Source organism: Simochromis diagramma, unplaced genomic scaffold, assembly GCF_900408965.1.
Source record: "Simochromis diagramma unplaced genomic scaffold, fSimDia1.1 OVJJ01000816.1, whole genome shotgun sequence".
In the NCBI taxonomy this organism is placed as follows: domain Eukaryota; kingdom Metazoa; phylum Chordata; class Actinopteri; order Cichliformes; family Cichlidae; genus Simochromis; species Simochromis diagramma.
The window spans coordinates 506,245-520,044 of record NW_024386908.1 but is presented as its reverse complement, the minus strand read 5'-3'; the positions used below and the strand labels follow the sequence as shown (position 1 = coordinate 520,044).

Sequence of the window (13,800 nt, the reverse complement as noted above, 5' to 3'; positions counted from 1 at the left end):
ATCTGGTTAAAATGTGATATATACGCAGGAAAATGCTACCTGTTTATTTTTTGGATACATTCTGCAGACCGGTGTTGGCAAAAAATATAGTAAAAGACTCATTTTGGTAGAATAAATTCAATACATCAATAAATCAATCGATTACTTATGCATGACAGTATCTGTGGACTTTTTATGATACTACTACTACTGCTACTGCAGTAAAAACTATATTATTAGGTCAGCAAAACTGTTTTTGAGCACCACAATCTATAAACTTCATTACCCACAATTCCATTGTACCCGTTCCAGTTTCTGGTTATATCATTTCCGTTCAGGAAGTGTCCGTTCAAAACAAATGTTAGCTCGCTGTTGGAATATTTCTCAGTCCTCAATGAGTTTTTACCGTATATAAATACAAGACCTGTCGTAATAATTAAGTAAGTGTCTGTTCTTCTTCTTCCAAATGTAAAAGTTATACTTCAGTTCACAGAGTGACTGATTTGACGTATTTGTTTTAGTTAAAGCTAACTAATGCTAACGGCTAATGTTGCTACAGCCGTGGAGCATCAGCTGCTCTGTCTGCTGTGGTTTTTAGCACTTTGTCAGGTTTTCTGGTCGCATTGACTCAAGCTTTTGCCAATTAATAATATTTCCTGTAAATATACACCACTGCGTTTATCTACACATTACACTCGAGCTAACACGTAGAGAAGCAGTCCTTGTGTGTAAAATGAACTTTACACTGGACTGAGTTTGTACTGAAAGTAGAAATATGATTTTAAAGTTAATGAGAATGGTTGTGTGGTGGTCTGGTGTAAATGTGCCCTCTGTAAGATAGGGACAAGCGGTGTCGTTTATGAGAAGCCCGTGTTTAGGATTTTAGGTGGATTTGCACTCGTTGGTCTTTGTGAAGGATGGACAATAATAATAATAATGGATTGGATTTATATAGCGCTTTTCAAGGCACCCAAAGCGCTTTACAATGCCACTATTCCTTCACTCTCACATTCACACACTGGTGGAGGCAGCTACGGTTGTAGCCACAGCTGCCCTGGGGCAGACTGACAGAAGCGAGGCTGCCATATCGCGCCATTGGCCCCTCTGGCCAACACCAATAGGCGGTAGGGTAAAGTGTCTTGCCCAAGGACACAACGACCAGGACAGAGAGAGCAGGGGATCGAACTGGCGACCTTCCGGTTACAAGCAAGCAAAGTTACAAATATTATACCAGCCTTTTAATGTCAAGTGATTCCATCACCTGTTAAATGCTAGAAATCTTTGAGAGCCAGAATAACTAACTTCACCTCACCACCTCCACTTCTGTAGCTTCCTCCTTTATCAATGGACACACCAGAGCCCGGCCAGGCAGATGGAGAGGAGCGTCTCGTAGAGCTCCGACCTCGAACGCGCTCCAACCCAGAGGGTGCTGAGGACCGACGCAGCAGCACCGGCAGCCTCGGAGGCAACGGGAACCCCAGCATATCTCAGCCTGCCGTGGGGAGTCGTGTGGAGGGAGAAGGTGAGGCCTCGACCAGCGACAGCCCTCCAAGTTCCACCACCGCAACCATCTCAGTGTCTACGGCTCAGGCTGTGGCTCCCACTGCCGTCACAGGTGCGACTGCTGCGGCCAGTGCTGCGGTACCACTGTCCACTACGGCCGTGTCAACCAAAGACAGGCCAAAGTCCACACAGCAGCACCCCACACTCACCACGTCCGTCCCTTCACCGGCAGAGTATCAGCTCAGAGTGCCCCGTGTAAACTGCCCAGAGAAAGTGGTGGGTCCTCTTAGCATTTCTGATTTTTGAAGAGTCACAAGAAAAAAAAGGAGTCATTTTCACTGTCAGTTCTTCTCTTTTATGACAGATTATCTGCTTAGATCTTTCTGAAGAGATGTCTTTGCCAAAGCTGGAGTCCTTTAACGGGTAGGCGGCTGCATGGTAAACTTCATTGTGTGTCGTCAAAGTTTCACCGCCTAATTTGACTGTTTTTCAACCTAGGTCTAAAACGAATGCTCTGAACATATCCCAGAAGATGATTGAGATGTTTGTCAGAACAAAACACAAGATTGACAAACGGCACGAGTTTGCTCTGGTGGTCGTCAACGATGACGCCCTGTGGGTGAGTACGAGAGCTGTTAGGATGCTTTTCCTTATGTGTGACTTCTAAAAAATGTAGAAGACTCAACACACTCTTAGCCGTTTGTTTGGGCATGATCATGTAGTTCCTTTTGTTGTTGTTGTCTATGGCGGTTGAATGCACTTCCCTAATGTAACGTCATTTAATCCATCTGTGGACATACCTCAGCTGTCAGGCTTTACCTCTGATCCCAGGGAGCTGTGTAGCTGCTTGTATGACCTGGAGACCAACGTGTGCGAGTCCTTCAGTATCCTTAAACTGAAATTGACAAAAAAATGCTAGTAACTTCTAGATGTTTGGTTTTGACCCTTAACTCCCCTTTTATAGACCTGGAAGATCTCCTTAATGTCATGTAAGTAACAGATCTGCTGTAAATTTGATTAAAAATGCGATTTTTTTAGCTTCTAAACACATAAGTGTTTCAACTGTTTGCTCATTTTGTGCCTTTGCAGACGTCAGAAAATCGAGCTGCCGTTGATGGAGAATATTCAGACTATCCCGCCTCCGTATGTGGTGCGGACTGTGCTTATCTACAGCCGTCATGCTGGGCAGCTGCAGTTCAACCCATCTGAGGCTGTTAGTGTAAGTACAGCACAGTCTCTCTTTGTGTCCGTATTTTAGTTTTTACACGTGGGACCTGTTCCTGACTGTGCACTTTGTGTTTCTCTGTCCTGTCACAGAAAATGCTGCAGTCGCCATATTTTTTCTTCGACGTGGTCTATTTGCACAACGGGGTGGAAGAGCAGGGGGATGAGACCAGCTGGAGGGTGAGTGCAGAAGCTGGTGATGGAGGGTTATTGGTTCAAACTGTGTGCAGCAGCTCCATGTACCAGGTTTGACCCCCTTTTACCTTCAGAAGTGCCTTAAATCTGTATGACACGGGTTCAACAAGGTGCTGGAAACATTCATCAGAGGTCTCGGTCCATAAACCATTGCATCAAATAGTATCCAGTCTCAAACTGACGCAGCCTTAGACTGTCACTGACTTAAAGGAGTCAAACAAGCTTCATGCTGTGCCACAGCGATGCAGTTACTGTCCTACCAAAGGGGGGGACGTGTGGATGAATATTAACATGAGGAATAAGAAAACAGAGGAACATAAAATACCTCGTGATCAAGATCAAATCTGCTAAAATAAGTTAGTTCAGTGGATAAGACGACACAATAATGGCACACAGTGCGTGAGTGCTTTACTGACAACAAACTTTTCAGCTAGCAAGTATTACACAAGCCACACTATACGCTCATGATTACTATCTAGGCAAGCATAAGTTGCGTATGCAAATATCGGCCATCCAGTCAGCATCAGGTGATTAAGTCCTTTAACGTGACGTTTTTGGTGCTGAAGTTGAAGCAGACGGGCTACAACAGCAGGAGAGCGCGTGCTGCTCGTCAGTTACAAACGGAAAATGGGCAGCTCTGCACAGGTTCAACAAAATTAGAAGATTGGAGTGTGGCAAATATTTCCTTGGCACACTTTGGTCCTTTTAGTACCAGCTGAGAATCGTTTAAACCAGGGGTGTCCAACTCCAGGCCTCGAGGGTGTCCTGCAGGTTTTAGATCTCACCCTGGGACAACACGCCTGAATCAAACGATGAGTTCATTGCCAGGCCTCTGGAGAACTACAAGATATTTAAACCAGCTGTGTTGGATCAAGGACACATTTGAAACCTGCAGGACACCTTGAGGCCTGGAGTTGGACACCCCTGAGTATTGTTGCTGACCACAGTGATGCGATCTCCTGATGGCTGCTCCCAGCAGCGTGACGCACCATCTCATAAAGCTTAAATCATCTCAAGCTGGTTTCTTGAACGTGACGATGAGATCACTGCACTTAGATGGCCTCTGCCGTTAGAGCGCGTTGGCCTTTCGGATGTGGTGGAACGGGAGATTTCCACGATGACTGTGCAGCAACTGCGTGATGCTATCACGTCAAGAAGAACCAAAAACTCTGAGAAATGTTTCCAGCGTTTTGTTGAATCAGTGACCCAAAGGATTGAGACAGCTGAGACAAGCGGTACCAACAAGGTCCAGTGAGTGCATGTTGTAACCTTTGAATAAATCCAAACCTTTACTTGTCTAAACATAAAGTACGTCCTTGTTTCTCTTCAGTGTTCAGCATGTTTGAAAAGTCTTCTCTCCACTGTCCCATCTCATTAAAGGCTAAAAACCCCCCAAAATATATATTTGAAAAAATGAACCATCTATGCCTCCAAGCTTAAAAAGTTTTCTGCACATTGTAAGACAGCGATGCCAAACTCTGGGCTGTGGAGCTTTTGCACGCCCGACTCACCTTCAAACCCTTTGCTGCTCTCGTGTTCACACCCGGTGATGATAAAACTGCAGTACTGACACTAAAAACCAGCACCGGCCTTTTGATTCTGTATGTAAAAAGCTGTTTTACACTGTCTCACCTGATATTCTCTCGCATACTCTTAAACTGAGTATTTGCTTTTTCTCCAGGACAACTTCACCTCTTTCAGTAACCTGGACTCTAAGGGCATGTGTTACCGCTTTGAGGTTTCCTTAGGCGGACCCGCCATTGAGCTGCACAATTGCATGGCCAAACTTCTGGCTCACCCTTTACAAAGGCCTTTCCAGAGTCATGCATCTTACAGCCTGCTGGAGGGGGACGACCCCCAGGACATTGAGGCAACAGTTTAAAATGGGACACTGGCTTCTCTGTGAAATCCACACGCACGCGTTTCGGTTTTTCCTCCACATTATGACCATTTTTTCTCTTAGCTGCTGTAATTCATGTATTATTTGGGATGTAGGTGTAGATCTAAGGATAACCAAGGGGTTTGGTAAGTTGCCAACTGCACAGACATTGTATGTCCATACTAAAATAGACGAGTGATTTTTTTCTTCATCTTAGCTGCAGACATGCAGCTGTTAGCTGCAGGTGTCGTGAGAATGATTAAAAGTCCCAGAATCCAAGAAAAAGATAAAAGAGCAGCTAAACGGTGTAAAGGCATCATTCATCCCTCGTTGCTTTCTAACACACCACGCTGCTCCGAAGCAGGCGATCGGGAAACTAATGAACCTTAATTTGAAGTAGTGAATCACAGAGACACGTGATCCTGCCTGTACGTCTGTTGCCTGTTTTAATCTACTTTGTTTTATAAGGGCTTGTTTTCTTTCTTAGCTGTCACACTTACGTTATGTTACACAAGCAATGAAAAAATAAAGGGTATGATTGTAAAAATGGCCCTTTGCACTGCCCGTAGATGCACTCGAAACACGTTGTGTACAGATGACGTTTGTAAAACTGTTTCTGCGGATTAAAAACGTTCGTTTAATGACACGTGTCGTGTTCGTGTGTTTGATGTCATTTTTTTAATGTCTAGCTTTTGTCAGGAGATGGCAGCAAAGCCTCTGCTGGGATCCTTCAGCTGTAACTATGATTTCACTGCAGCTCAGATGTCTTTATATTCGTGTTTATGGCGGTGATTGAGCAGTCGAGCAGCAGACACCGTTGTAAACAGGAAGTCTTCTCCAGTTGTAGCATGAAGATGAATTCAGTGTGGAGGTTCTCAGTCTTGTTCTGATGCTTCACGTGTGTTTGAATGTTAGTGAAGCACTGACGGCATCAGTCATGTCTCTATCATATTCAGTTTGGTTCCGCTCCCTATTTTCCCCTCGTTGAGCTGCAGCGCTCTGTCCCCCGGGTTGAGAATCACCGCTGTAGCTGTAAAATATGTTTTCCCGTCACCTCAAAGATGTCTAGTCTGTTATCTTAAAAGGTGTCTTATCACGGTCTTCAGCCATTTGGTTTCCTGCTTTTGTTCACGTTTTCTAACACCTCTTTCCCGACTCGTTGTCTTCTGTCACTCTTAACATGCCTCATAAATAAGTTTTTTCCACTTGAGGACAGGTTGTCAGGGAGACAATGGGGAGCAGGAAAGCTTCAGGCTCAGAGGCCCTTTCCCCTTTCACACCCTTCCCCGGCTGACCCGACTGCGCCTGACGTCACCGGCTCTGCCGTGGATGCCGTGGGTGGGACGGGGGGTGAAGGGTGTCTGCGCTCTGCAGGGAGAATTTGTTATTCCCCATCCCCACAGAATGACAGGTCCCTATTGTTTTCACTCCTTCACTCCTCCACTACCACGACTCCTTTCCGTGCTCGTTCAAGACAGGATATGCTGGAAAAAAATTTTTTTGTTTGGCATTTTCTGCTTTTACTCCTTAAATGGTTCATATTGTTCATCAAGCACCAGGGGAATACATCAGTCTGCAGCAGCTATAATTAAATAGGAATATTTCCTGTTGTTTCTTCATTATTTTTATATCTCATGAAGTCATGGGTAAAAAAAAACATAAGCAGTCTTACTAAAGTACTGAACGTCTGTGCTTCTGGTGGACATGAGTCCTGACTGATTGGATATTTATCTGAGAAAATATGATGTATGTAGTTTATGAATGTGGCGTGGTTGTTGATGCAGCTGAGCTGCTTGGAGTATTTGAGAAACTGTTGATCTGCTGGGATTTTACTGCACATCCATCTCTAGTGTTAAAAAAGAGGTTTTATTTATGTAGTGGCAAATTACAACTGTTACTTTATACGTAAGGTCAAGACCGTACAGTAATACAAAGAGAAACCAGAGCGCTTCAACCAACGTTTGTAGAAGAGCGTCTATGAACGACTGTGGCAGATGGGCCCCAGCAGCAGGAGGCCTCACCTGCCAACAGGAACCTGAGGATTGAAACTGGACCACAGAAGATTAGAAAAATGTTGCCCGATCAAATCATCGACCCATCCCGCTGCAGCCCAGCCTGGGTGTTGTTGCTGGGTCCATATCTATGACTGCAGTGCACCTTCTTCTGATGCCGCTGTGATGCTGTCGCACCAATATGGACCAAAATCCCTGAGAAATGTTTGCAGCACCTTGTTGTTTCTGTGCCGCAAATTATTATTAAAGTGCTTCTGAATGCAAAAGTGGGTCCGACCCGTTACCACTGAGGCACAATGAAGTGATTGCTCGCTTATTTTAAACCCTAATTTAAGGTCATTTAATAGAGTTCGTAGATTCCACTACAGGAGAGCATGCAGCCTCTGCAAAGGCGACTTCTTTAGGCAGCGTGAGCACATTTTGTTAGAACTGACGGTTCTCTTACAGTTTTTGTTGAAAAGCTTTAAATGTATTTATGTCTTGAAGATCTTTAAATCTAATTCCCATCACACCAACTTATTTTTGTTTGAAACGTTCCATGGAAAGTTTCTGATAACTTGGGCAGCTTTGCAGCAGGAGGCTGTCCTGCGACACAGGCTGATTAGGGACGGGAGGGGAAGAGGCAGGAGAGGTTGGGCTGGGATGGGCAGGAAGTGTGCCTCTAGCACCAATTATAAACATGACCCTTCTGGACACCTAAGGGTCATTGTTTACGTCCATCATTGCCTGCCACTTGTGCCTGTCTGCTTCTTCACGTCGGCAGGGCTGCAGAGCTGTAAAAGGTGAGCAGAAGTCCGGGAAACCATCACCTCACTGCACGCTCGACTTCTTCCATCTTCCAGGGGGAATACTTGCGGATTTTCTTTATGGACAAATAATTTCTCTGTAGTCAGTCATGTACAGCTCCAGCTACTCTCGGGCCAAACTGAGCCCAGGGGTAAGGCACCTGAACAAGTCCAAAGCGAAGAGCTGCGGCTACTACATGAGGATCGTCTTCCTCTTTTCTTCTCTCATCCAGTCGCTCATCATCGTCAGCTTGGTGCTTTTTGTCATCTACGGACAGCCGGAGAAGACTGCAGCAGATAAAAGGGTCAAGGTCAGTGAGCTGGTCTAAGTTTGGTTTATTAAACTGAAGCATTCAAATATTTTAAAGACATTTGAATGTCCCGGCCCACCTTAAATAACAATACAACAGCTTATTAGTAGGATTATTTTCTGAGAGGTTTTCTTAGATTTCAGTGATGTCATGTTCAGAAACCATTAATGTGTTTTTTTCACTGTAAATATTTTAATTCTAATTATTTTAGTATTTTACGTGATTTCCCAGTTGTTCTACCATCATGTGTAGAGCTGTAAGAAGCATGGCTTTGATGCTGAGTGCTGTTATCCTGCAGGAGCTGGAGCTGGGCTTCAATAAACTGAGTGACAACAACATCGAGCTGAGGAAGGAGAAAAGTAAGCTGGAAGCTCAGCTGAAGGCTCGCGCTGAGGAGAGAGCAGCTCTGGAGAAAGAGATGGCGAAGCAGCAGATTGACGCCAACAAGACGGAGCAGGATCTGAAGAAAAAGTCTGTAAGTTCACTTCCCCGTTGGTCACCAGGGCAAGAAAATATAATCGTGAATCAAATGTCTTTGTGTGTGCTTTCTTCACAGGAGGACTGCAACAGGTTACTGAACCTAGCACGGCGCCCCCTCCCTCCGATACAGCCCCATATCACTAGAAGCAGCACGAGCAGTATGTACCTCAGTGCCATCTTCTTCTTCTCAGGCATTTGTCGTCTCATCAAACATGAAACACAAACAGTGTCTGCAGACGTCACTCCGAAGTTGAACAGTTAAAAGAGTCTTGATGCTGCGGAGGTTGATCTCGTTCTGCCCAAACAGTTAAACATGTTGCAAACCATCTGGAAACTCGTTATCTAATAACTCTGAAGCATTAATAAATGATGCGTTAAGCCTTAATTAGCATTATTGCAGTTGGCCTTAATAAGAGTGAAAGTTTCTGTCTGAATCCTCCAGGCGAGCTGAGTAATCTGAAGAGACTCTACGATCAGCAGGAGGCCAAGCTGGACGTCGTCAACTCAAACTTCACCCAGACGGTGCAGAATCTGCGGGATGAGTTAGACACAGCCGTCAAAGACCGAACGCGCCTCAACGACGAGGTGGTGGAGCTGCGGCGCGACAACACCTTTCTCAGGGAGCAGCACGCCTTGTACACCAGGTAGGTGTGTGTGGCGTGTGCGACTGAAACAACCTGAAAAATAAGCAAAGTTAAAGCGTTTTATTTTATTCTTTCTGCCTCCACCAGCAAGTGCAAAGAGGACTTTGCAAATTCTCTAGAAGGCATCACGACGGTGACCAGAGAATTCTTGGACCGGATTAACAAACTGTTTCCTCACCAGCTCACCTTTCACCTCACCTGCAGCAGCCAGCGGGAGCACATGGACAAGATCAAAAACAGCTGCACGAACCTGTCCAGAGACGTGGAGAACAAGTTCCAGGTTTATCTCGACAATGTGGGGAAAATGGTAATTTAACATTTTTAATGCCTCAGTGGAACCGTGGTTATACTTTCAAATCACTCTTTGGTGCAGCTGCTGCCAACTCAGAGATGCATCAGACAATCAACCAGATCTGTTTTTGTTTTTAAAGGAGGGGTGATAGGCAATCGGGATTTCAGTTCTCATTTTATTCTGAAAGGTCAGATAAATATAGTGAGCTATAACGTGGCAGAGAGATGTCTGCATAAAAGAGGTTTGCTTCAGTAAATTAACTACTTGAGGGAGAGGACGTGTTTATTTTCAGGTCAGACTTTCAGCCTTTAAACTTTTGAACTCTCCCTGAAGAAGTTAATTCTGTGGAACATCCCAGAGTACAATCTGAGTGGGAAACCGCTTTCTCAAGGGAGGAAGTCTCTGCATTGTATCATTGCTGATAAATGCAGCTAAAGAGACAGATGTCCTGTGAGGCAGTGCCAGGTTAAAGCAGACGTGAAGTATGTGTCTCTGCTGATGCAGCACTTTAAAATGAGCCTCGGACGCCTTGAAAGTGTCGGGTCAAAGTTCTCAAAACAGCTTAAAAACGTTGGAAACGTCATAAATATTTTGATATTTTTCATGTTTTTACTCAAAATTGCAGCAGGGAAAGCAAAAAAGAATTCTATCTACTCATATGTTGTCCAAGATTAAAATAAAATTGTGTTGTTTTGCTCTCAGGTGTCTGAAATTCAAGAAAAGTCCAGTCAGCTGGAAGTGAAAAACAAACACTTAATCTCCGACTTCGAGGAGTGTCAACGCAATCACTCGGAGTTTGTTGAAAAAACGTCCAAACAGTCGCAGATCACACAAAAAGCTCATGATGATAAGGTAAATCAGATCTGGGTGGACGGGAAGCGAGAGCCACTGTGTCGTTACAAAGCAAATGTTCATCTACTCCTGTTTTATCTGCTTTTCTAAGAGTGCAAATCCTGCAGTTTCATATTCGACACAAACACTGTTTGACTTACACCGTGTGTACTTTCCACAGGTTGAGAAATTACTGCGGGAGAAGGAAGAACTGAGACAACAACTGTCCAATATGAAGGTAAAAGACACAAACAAATTAATACTCTGTCACAGAACGAGAGCTTGATTAGGACTCGGGACAGATGTTCACTTATTGTATTTACATTTGACTCAGTCTTGAATCTCAGCTGATGAAGATTCGATTTCCCTCCAATCGGAATTATTATTTATCCCCAAAAGCAGAGATGTAATCATGTCACATCCTTCTCGGAGTGTCATCCACCTCTGAGCTGTGAAATCACAGCAGATCTGGTGATTACATAGACGTCAGTGCAGAGGTGAGGTGGTGAGGGGGAATTGGACAGGAATCTGAGAATCTGCAGCAGCTGCAGGGCGGATGGAGAAGGCGAGATGACAAAAGAAAGCTGCACTAATGTGCTGACTGTGTCTAACGTTAAATGACCTTTGTTTTGCAGCCCGGCGCTAAACCTGCAGGCTTTCAGGCGTCCTCGCTGCAGGGCAGACACACTCCAACTAACTGGACTTCTGTAGGAATAACCGGCATCTTCAAAGCTCCAACGGTAAACCTTCAGATTGCTGTTGACTGCGAGCTCGAAGCTTCATCAGCCTGCAGATATCATCCCTGTGACAATGATAAAATACTGATGCTGAGCAGGGATGAGACCTTTTACACGTCCAGCTTACTTTACTTACAATTTTTTGATGTTTTATCTTCCAGGTGAAATGAAATAATGCGTCCTGGTGGTCAGAGAGAGGAGAGAGGCAAATCCAGCCCACAGCGCTCAGGACTTTGTTTTTTAAAGCATGTGTATATACTAGAGTGTGCAGATGCTTTGCCTCCATATAGTAACTGCATCGTGTGTTTTTGAACTTCTGCTCTGAAGCATGTTTGTACCCAGGTAAATGTAAGAAGTAGGTGTACATGTGTCCTTTTGTGTGTCTCTCTGTGCAGGTAGAAAAACTGACTCTGGAAAAATACTTTTGTTTGCTGTGAAACGATGAAATTTCGTCCCGCTGACATTAAAAATGTAACAAAGACTCAGACAACAGCTGCTCACTGGGCTGTGAGAAACAGACTAGTCTTAAAATAGCAACTGTTAGGTGTCCCAGTGGCTGGCAGGTCTTCACACGAGATGCTAACGTAGCCTGGATGACAGTACAGACGTCCATTAAGTCATAAACACGTGGTCACGTCAGCCGAGTCGCTCGAAGTCGTAAACACTGGATGTCAAAAAGAGGAATCCTGAATTTGACTGAAAACACTTTGTTTTTATTATCAGCTTAAAGAAAAGAAAGAAAAACAACAAAACAGCTGAGTCTTCATGAACTGTCCCAGTTTCGTTGCAGTTTTCAGGCTTTACTGCTTCCTTTGCTCATCATAAGCACGCTGAGCACGTCCGGTCTGTGGCAGGAAACAGAAGCCTGCTTTTATGATTATTGTGGATCCGTTTGGACATGAAAAAGATGTCAGGAAAACAACAAACACAGTGAAAAGTCGTGTTATTTGCAGTGTTTTCAGCTTCTGACTGAAGACTGTTTCATGGCTACTATTCATGTAAATACTGTATATTTAATAAAAGAATAAACAACCATTTGATGTTAACAGTTATGCAGTTTTGTTTTTATTTTATCAGACGTTCAGCTTTACAGGGTTAAACAAAAGTTACATCGTTATACAAACATCCTCAGAAACTCAAAGCTGCAGGTGACTGACAACCAGTTTCACACAAGTGTTCTTTCATTTCAGAGGTGAAGCTTGTGTCGCGTTATCTTTTCACTGTAATAATTCTTTGAGGTCCAAATGCACGTCACAGCCTGAACTCACAAAAACACGCTTTTTAGTTTTTAAATGCAAAAACCAAACGCTGAGAGACCCACAAACAAGCAGCAGCTGAGGCGGCTGCAGCGACGGCCTGGCACAGCACGTTAACGAGGACACGCAGCACTGGTGTCTGTGGGCCCGACTCGTGTCCTATGAAGCCTTTAAGGGATTTTGTGCATTAACACTGAGACGGTCACCGCCTCCTCGTTGATTAGTGAACACGGTGTTTAAGTTCAGACACAAAAGCGTTTTTGCAGAACATCTTTGCCTATTTGTGTAGATAATAGCATCACTTCTTTTATCCTGTTAGACACCAGTGCACGTTTTCTATCATTTGCACGATTATCTAACAGGTTGTGTCCTCATTTAAGTTTGTGTGAAGTCACAGAAGATGTTTAACCTTTGACCAACAAATTCTACTCAGTTTATTCCTGAATCTGATGCAATAATTGTGCTAAATTTAAAGATATTTCCTCCAGGTGTTCTGCATTCACAAGAACGGGATCATGGTGACCTTTGACCGGCTCCATCTCAACAAAGTTTTTCTGTTCTGTCTTATAAATCCCGAGGATTTGTTTTAGTTTCATTTTGTGACAAACTTGCGTCAGAAGTGGAAGAAATAAGGCCAGACAGAACAAATATTTGAGTTCGTTTCCATATTACATAAGAAACAAACCAGGATTATCTCCCAGACTCGCTGTACACAAGGATGTGTGTGTTACAGGTGAGCTGGTCTGCCTCCTGTTTTCAGGAAATCCTTTGTTTTGCATCAAGTGTTTCCAGTGCCGTGTATAGCTACGAATGCACTCACACTGGTTTAAGTAAAATGCGTGCAGGGTGGACCTGGCTGCAGCGGAGCGGACAGTCATTAATCAAACCTACAGGAAGCTAAAAGTACCCATCATCAGTCACATACGGACCAAACTGTGACGATGAGGTTAAGCTTATGCGTCATCTCTTTTTCCCATTCGTGTGCAGACTGATGATTATGAGGACATGTTATCATGTTGAATTTGTTTAACTACATTGTTATAACTCAGGGCACTGATATTTGCAATCGTGATGATTCAGCTAAAATAAAACACCTCAGGTTTAGTCAACACGAGGCACTGATGGGCGAGAATATCCAGAGCTGCGCTTTTACTGTCACAGATCTCTGTCATATACCCTCCAGATAAAAAGAATTAAAATTACATTTTCTGGTTCTTACGAAACATGAATGCAGATCTAAGCCATCAGCACTACAGTGGTGCAGGACGTCGGCGCAATTATTCTTCTGGGAATCCTGAATTTGTAGATAAAATATCAACAGGACACATAAAATTGACAACAACCACTGAGCTTTCACAGAGCGGCACCATTAGCGTTGTGAGGTCCCAAAGAAGTACAACTTTCCTACTGATATACAAAACATCCGACTTTCACAGCTGTAGTAAACACAGTGACCCGGAGGCCATCGCACACGGGCAGGGCTTCAAAGACAAAGCTCCAGAATTTACTACCACTAATTTGTCTGACAACAAGCCCCACTTTTAGTTTACACTTCCCTTGTTTTGCAATTAATCAACGCAGAACATGAAAGTCAACAAAAAGGGTGACAGAGCAGCACAGGAAGAGGAAAGGTCAGATAGCACAGCCAGACGCCAGAGACGCAGAAAAGGCA

General features: G+C 44.1%; 2 protein-coding genes across 2 annotated transcripts; both read left to right on the top strand.

Annotated features, from left to right (window-relative positions):
• Positions 1–286: 286 nt before the first annotated feature.
• On the top strand, positions 287–5,426 carry babam1 (BRISC and BRCA1 A complex member 1). Its single transcript, XM_040035983.1, has 9 exons — positions 287–419; positions 1,309–1,758; positions 1,847–1,905; positions 1,981–2,101; positions 2,288–2,366; positions 2,447–2,471; positions 2,572–2,701; positions 2,800–2,886; positions 4,583–5,426. The coding sequence occupies exons 2-9, from the start codon at positions 1,324–1,326 to the stop codon at positions 4,781–4,783; spliced, it is 1,137 nt and encodes a 378-aa protein (XP_039891917.1). The 5' UTR covers positions 287–419; positions 1,309–1,323; the 3' UTR covers positions 4,784–5,426.
• Positions 5,427–7,482: 2,056 nt separating this feature from the next.
• On the top strand, positions 7,483–11,918 carry plvapb (plasmalemma vesicle associated protein b). Its single transcript, XM_040035982.1, has 9 exons — positions 7,483–7,888; positions 8,187–8,363; positions 8,445–8,526; positions 8,811–9,012; positions 9,100–9,319; positions 10,007–10,156; positions 10,317–10,373; positions 10,771–10,875; positions 11,034–11,918. The coding sequence occupies exons 1-9, from the start codon at positions 7,688–7,690 to the stop codon at positions 11,040–11,042; spliced, it is 1,203 nt and encodes a 400-aa protein (XP_039891916.1). The 5' UTR covers positions 7,483–7,687; the 3' UTR covers positions 11,043–11,918.
• Positions 11,919–13,800: the final 1,882 nt, after the last annotated feature.